The 7,306-nt window shown below is 34.3% G+C and overlaps 2 protein-coding genes across 2 annotated transcripts; one reads left to right on the top strand and one right to left on the bottom strand.

The window, feature by feature from the left end:
* Positions 1–709: 709 nt before the first annotated feature.
* LOC108202789 (kirola-like) lies at positions 710–2,033 on the bottom strand. The gene is made up of 2 exons (XM_017371328.2): positions 1,824–2,033; positions 710–1,214 (listed from the first exon to the last, which is right to left on the bottom strand). The coding sequence occupies exons 1-2, from the start codon at positions 2,005–2,007 to the stop codon at positions 946–948; spliced, it is 453 nt and encodes a 150-aa protein (XP_017226817.1). The 5' UTR covers positions 2,008–2,033; the 3' UTR covers positions 710–945.
* Positions 2,034–4,659: 2,626 nt separating this feature from the next.
* LOC108202785 (sesquiterpene synthase 2-like) lies at positions 4,660–6,866 on the top strand. Its single transcript, XM_064085119.1, has 3 exons — positions 4,660–4,937; positions 6,375–6,750; positions 6,836–6,866. The coding sequence occupies exons 1-3, from the start codon at positions 4,721–4,723 to the stop codon at positions 6,864–6,866; spliced, it is 624 nt and encodes a 207-aa protein (XP_063941189.1). The 5' UTR covers positions 4,660–4,720.
* The last annotated feature ends 440 nt before the right edge of the window (positions 6,867–7,306 follow it).

Below are 7,306 nucleotides of genomic sequence, written 5' to 3'. Positions count from 1 at the left end.
ATATAATTTTTATTTTCAATCTAAAAAATTATCACATAAATTTGTATGAACCAACGACGACAATTAATCAATATATACAAAGAATCATTTTTGTCCAGGGAGTGATTTAGTCTTATAATTTTCTTAAATTTGGAATAAAAAAATTTTGATTACCCGATTACAAGTCGAGGATCAGTTCACTTATTCGATTGCAAGTTTATATTAGTTCAGTTAATTAATTACAAGTTTATATTAGTTTAGTTAGTCGAGTAAAACTATTTTGAGTTGAGTAACTCAATTGCAAGTTTTGAGTTAGTTTAGTGATGTTTTAGCCTATTAACCTCATTAATTATAGTCATCGTACAATTCTAAAAGGTACACGTGTTTGAATATATTTATTTTTTCTGTAATTATTCAAAATTTACGATAGCAATATCCACTACAAGAAAAATAGCCAAAAACTACCAATTAAAAGCCACCGAGTATAAATACAACCGAATGTGGTTGCTTTTAAAGTCAATTCAAATTTAAATAGATTAAAGCATAAAAGAATAGCCATGAAATTTCGACTATGAAACTCGCTTGTACCAGATGCCATATTCAATGGTTCCCTGCAACTATCTAAATACTCCTTTTGCCGCACCATAATGTATTCGACTTGGATTTAGCATAAATCTTGATAACAGGCTACTTGCATACGCCTCCGCGAAGCGCGACTTTGACAACTAGATTTATATATAAGAAGGTATTATTATCGAAAAGAATACAAATGGATTGAAATATCCCATACACGACCTCACAGGTGTAATATAAATACATGTAAGTAACCCATAAAACCGAATAACAACCAGATCAGTAGTAACTCGATCTGCAAACCAAACGCCTTATAAGTGCCTGCTAAGCCCTTTTTTATTGTGCCGATGCGACTGCATGGAAAATATAGCAAGGTCCAAACTTTAGAACGAGTTACATTGAGAGATGATGAGCCTCAATATCCTTGGTAATACGAAGCACAACGTCCAAGTACTCTGTGGGATCCTTCACACTCTCGTCCACTTTCTCGTAGTCGATGCTCCATGTCACAAGATTATCCTCACCACTGGTATCAACATGAATAGTGAGGACAAAGATTTTGAAGGACTCTAGGAGATCTCCTTCAATCACCTTAAAAGTCACTGATTTGTCCTCTTCATCTATGGCTTCCACCCTATCCTTTGTTACCATTTCCTTCCCATCTGTATAATTGAAATTATATAGTATTCGACAAAGAGTACGTGTGTTAAGTAATAAATAAGCATGGTTGCAGAATTCGGAAATCGGAGCTACTTGCTTGATCTACTAATTCAGCGCGGCTTTATCCAAGATATTTTGAATAAATCGGAGATTTTCAGTCAAATCTCAATGTAATCGCTAAATTGATAAAATATTTTAAAAAAATTAATCAGGGATTTTTCGAAAAAATTCAATAAGCACGAAACAAAAAAATATTTACAACTGATTTTCAACGCAAGGTCCATCGAGAATAGTCTTATGTCATCTATTATTTGTACTAAAACATGTTTAAGAACGCAAGGTCCGTCGAGAATAATCTTATGTCATTCAGTTACTTTGACGCGTTATAACCGACCACGCGACCCTCGGTCGGTTTTAGTGCTGCAATGTCTGATCGGTCGGTTTTAATTGGTCTGTTTTGACCCGTTTTCTTGTAGTGTATTGATATCATCTAATATTGGTACTAAAACATGTTTAAGAACGAACTAGAACTTAATTAAACCATATATTACATGTCACATCTTATGCAAACGTAGCTCAAAAAATCAAATACAAAACATCTTTGCGCTTACCTACGGTAAATTTCCAAACGATAATGGAACCAACTTTTCCAAATTCACCTTCATGAAGATCACAACCCTGTATATCAGAGGCCATGGTGTGTATATGGTGCGGTTTGCTGCTAAAGAGCTCATGAAACACATCTCCGTCTGACTTGATGCTTGTCTGGCATATCAACTTACCCAATAATCCCATTTTCAGAGTGTATATATTTATGCTAGAATTAGGTAGATATTGTGATCTTTTTATAGCAATTTAGGGTGCACTGTGGCTAGTGGCAACGCCATAACGTTATCAATATAAATGCATGCATGCGTCCAGAACATAAAGTGTGGTTTACAAACATACATTCTGCCGTGTGCATTTGGGAAGGGCTAGCAAGGCCTTGGAAAAATTCAACCATAATTTGATTAATTTAGATATCAGAAAAATCGGTTGAATATCAGAATCTGAATTTAGTGCTGTCCAATTACATATTCATGCACCGATTTTTAAACGCCTCGTTTTGTGGTAGTTGGACAAGTTGTTCTCATTTATAAGGTCCTTGGTCATATAGAATTTTTTTCCTTTTTTACATGTGCTTGGTACAACAACTTACTGGTTATACTTAAGAAAAAACTTTTATGAATTTTAATAAACTTTTCCGTTTAGGTGGCGTACGTGTCTGAAATAGCTCTATTCTATTTTTCAAGGGTTTTGTTTTGTATGACTAGGGGCAAAGAAACAGGGACTGAGGAGCTAAAATATACCCACATTATGTACGTACTTGTTAAATGGCGTATGATTCCATATGTTTGATTATAAAGATACCAAATAGGGGAGGAAATTCCCTGGACAAAAATTTTACAGAACACTCTTCTGTTTGCAGCATTCAATTGCATCATCATACATTTGTTCCTCTATTCAAATTCCAGTCCTCGTAATTTTTTTTTGCATCAAAACATTCATCTATGTTTTGTCAAAATTAATTTCCATTGTATGCATATGATAATTGCGTGACTTGCAATTTTTCTTTTAATTATTTTATGATATTAATATATCTTAATGATAGTAGATTACTTTCTTTATTTTTTAACTAATTATAAATCATATTTGGAAAAATAATAGTGGAATTTTATTTTGTAGTACATCATAAGCGCGTTTGTAATTTAAACTGTATAAAACTGTTCAATGATGTCAGAATAAAAGAAGCTTAGGTGTTGGAGACTCGTAGGTATAAAAGGACATGACCAATCAAAAAAATTAACCAAAATTTTAGACTGCAAATTATACTTATGTTGGCTTATTATAATACAGTAGTCATAGGAGAAGATGTATGATGGTGGTAAATAGTTGCTAGTTTTTGTAAATTATGATGACAAGTGTCCATGCATATTGGTGATGGTAGACGTTGGTGGCAAGTAAACGATCGGTTGTGATGGTAAAAGGTCCATTATTACGGTTGGGGTGGAGATGATGGTCATATACATTGCATATTAATACGGGGGGCCTTAAGCCCATGTCCACCTCGACACATGCACAAGTGATTTAGTAATCCACCATTTTTTAAAATATTTCTTTTAAATTTTATAATTTGAAAATTAACTATTCATATATTTTTAATATCATCTTGCCACCAATATCTTCCCTATTTCTTATATTTAACTCATATTTTGTTTATGGGATCACTAACTTTCATGCGAACGGTAAGTTTGATTGGTGGATGAATAAGTGTTGATGACTCCAGTACATGCACACCAATTCCACCAATAAAAACAAGCCATTTTCATGAGAGTTGGTGCTAATTGTGTGTTCCTGGGCACACATTGAATAGACTATTTACTTATTTCTTAACTTATGTGCTCCACTTGGATGGGACGGAGTGAGTAATAATTACGAGACAAATGCATGAGATATCTAGATTATGGAGGTGTTTGGTTTAGTTTAAAAGACTGCGAGGTTTTGGTTGCAAAAATTCAAAATAATCACTTGTACTCTTTTGGTTTTGGAAAGTTATGTGTTTTTTTCATATTTGAATTGATGTATTTATGGCGAATTGTTTTTTAGCATATATGTTAATGGTATAGGATCATTCTTTTGGAGTTTATCATTTATATATGTATAATGTGTTTTAAAGACTAAAGAGTACAGAAAATATTGTGGAACCACGTCTTGAGGAAGACGATGAACGTACGCATGGCCTCTTCTGTCTACGAAAACAAAGGTGGAGATGGCATGGATATTTGGTCCAGTTGCCGACAGAGAATAAATTAAATGTTCTTGTTGATGGGATGAGTTATTAACAATGATGGTGTCAAGATTAAGTATCAAGATATAAGCCATTACTCCCTCCGTCCCAATGAATTACTTATCCTGTGCCCTGAGGGCACAGGTTAGACACTCCGTATTATATATGTCAACAAGTGTGAGCTGTTAAAAGTTATTATAAATATGTGACTCCAGCAACCGTAATTAATGTAGTCATTCTAGGCTCACAAATCACAATAAACAAGTTGAGTTGTGTTGACCCCAAAAAAAAGGAAGTAACTAAATATGGCTTTTGTTAACTCTACATTTGGTTCTCCACGGCGCTGAGATCACTAGGAAATCAGCATCATTTCATCCCAGCATCTGGGGAGACAAATTCCTTGCGTATAGTAATACAGCTGTGGGGGTATGTAAGCTTAAGCTTAATTTATGATTGTTTGATACATGGCTTTTGCTTCATTAATTTTCAGAGCAATTTTGTACATTATTTCGATCCAAGTTATTTTTAGAGAAATTTTGTACTATATATCTGTGTTTGCCAAAATATCTATTTAACAAATATGATTTGATTTGAAATTAACAAACATGGTGAAAGTAGAAAACGGATGTTGATGAAAAAGAGGAAGAACATCATCAAGTCCTAAAAGAACATGTGAGGAAGATGTTGGCTGCAAGGCCTCCACAAGAGTTGATTGTCTTGATTGATGATATCCAGCGGCTTGGATTGTCCTACCACTTTCAACCCGAGCTCGAGACGTTGTTACAAGACATCAAGGATAGCTTTCTTGAATATTACTGCAGAGAAAAGGATACTGATCTTCATCAGGTTGCTCTATGTTTTCGGTTACTTCGACAGCAAGGACATTTTGTTTCTTCTGGTAAGTGCTTGAGCAAACCTAATTTTTATGGAAAACGTTGGTGTACAGTATACAAAATTATGTGCATATTGACATGTGGTGGGTTTTAATTGGAATGACCCCCGTATTCACATCAACAACCTCAATTAAAACATTTCACACCAATTGTCATGTCTTATGTATAAATTTTTTGTACACAATTCTGTACACCCAGCACTACTCAATTTTTATATTACATCGTGACAACATTTAATTTAGAGTTAAATGCATATTGTGTACCTGTACTTTCGACTTTGTGCACTTTGTGTATCTTAGCTTTCATATCTACCACTTTGTGTACCTTCACTTTTAAGGTTCTTGCAAATGGTATACTTCCGTCAGTTTGAACTTAACCCCGTCAAGTATGCACAAATGGATGGTAGGGACAGCTGCTGTCTTTTTTCACTTCCAAGAGCTATATCTATGTGTTCATATAGTGTATGCAAATGAGATTTAAATCTGAGATTTTTTAACAACACTGTAAACTTAAGATATAAAGTAATGCTAGGTGCACAAAATTGTATACAGAAAATTCGTATAATGACATGGCGATGGATGTGGTAGGTTTTAATTGGGGTAAATACAGGGGCATTCCAATTAAAACCCACCATATGTCAATATATACAAAATCTTGTATACAATTATGTACACCAAGCATTTTCCTATGATATAATTATTGTATCGTGTATCATGTTCACTAGGCCATGTCATCATTTTGATTTCCCATTTGGGCTCGAGAATTCCATTTTATGTATGTTGATCAAGCATGGAGAACCTGCAAGTAACTCATGGCATTTTTTAAGTTGTTATTGTTGAAGTCTAGAGTAATTACAGGAGAAAGTGAATGGAGATAAATAAACATATGCATGGCCATGGAGAGCCAAATTATATGATAACCAAATTCTGAGAATAATATTTCAATACAACATGAATTTGTTATTAATAAAGAGATAGATTATCATCACGCCCCAGTCCAGGATATCGCAGAATTTTGGCCAATATATTTCCTGTGAATCTTAGTCTACCTAAAGCTGATCAAATTTGTTGTCAAACACCCATCTCTTCCCTTGGCTCCATATGTCTCTGTCTCTATTATTTTTTTGGTCCTATTCCCTGACAACCGTGTGCAGGGAGGACTTATCTAACACACTGTATGGTGCCATTAGATCTATATTTTAAGGGTTCAGATTTTATAATGTACATTTGACGGAGTTAATTAAGTGTAAACTAAGAGAAGTACACTGTTTGCAAGAGTCTTATAAGTGAAGGTACACAAAATGCTAGATATGTAAGTTAAGGTACACCAAATGCATAAAGTCCAAATGATAGTACACAATGTGCATTTAACTCTTTAATTTATTAATAAATGTTCTGCCTGTATAAAAACAAACTAGCTACTGATGACATCTTTGTGTACAGATATGTTCTACAAATTTAAGGATAGCAAGGGGAAGTTTAAAGAAGAGCTGGTTAAGGATGTGAGAGGAATGCTCAGCTTGTTTGAAGCAACCCATCTTAGAGTGCACTCAGAGAACGTACTTGAAGATGCTCTGGACTTCACTACACATCACCTTAGTCTCTTTCTAAATTCCAACTCGGATGATCCATTGGTAGACCTTGTTGGTCATGCACTGAGGTATCCGCTCTGCCGAGATATTAATAGGCTGGTGGCAAGGCATTACATTTCACTCTACCACAAATTTGATTGGCATAATCAAGTATTGTTAGATTTGGCGAAGTGCGATTTTAATCTGGTGCAGAAGTTGCATCAAGTAGAGCTGGGTCATATTACAAAGTACGTCTGTCTTTCCTATAACAAATTTACATCCTTCCCACTTTGGTGTGGAAAACAATTTATGTATATATATATTATGATTCAGGTGGTGGAAAGACCTACTAATGACTTACTAATGACTTATGGGTAAGTTTGACTTACTAATGACTTATGGGTTAGTAAAAGTATATTAATAAAAATAAAAGTGATTTATGGACAATTTATGGCTTAGAGTTAATTTTATCGAAAAAAAGTTTAAAAAATTAAGTCACGGAAAAAAGAACCTCAACTTCTAGCTTTTAGTCGGTTTCTGACTTATTCCTGACTTTAAGCCGACTTCTAAGCAGAGACGGATGGTACATGCAGCGGGCCCAGCTCCAGCTGGGTGAAACTTCATAGCTTTTAAGGGAATTTTTTTTTCAGCTGGGTAAAAGATCTGAGGGTAAAAATTAAACAACTAATATTGAAAATATTTACTGTATGTTTGCCTAGAATAACATTATGGAGATCGCAGAACACAGTTTAGCTGAGATATGATGTTCTTGTAATTTATGAGATATGATGTTCTTGTAATTTA

The sequence above is a fragment of the Daucus carota genome, chromosome 9 (genome assembly GCF_001625215.2).
Source record: "Daucus carota subsp. sativus chromosome 9, DH1 v3.0, whole genome shotgun sequence".
In the NCBI taxonomy this organism is placed as follows: Eukaryota; Viridiplantae; Streptophyta; class Magnoliopsida; order Apiales; family Apiaceae; genus Daucus; species Daucus carota.
Note: the sequence above shows the minus strand (reverse complement) of the source record. Positions and strands in the feature narration are given on the sequence as shown.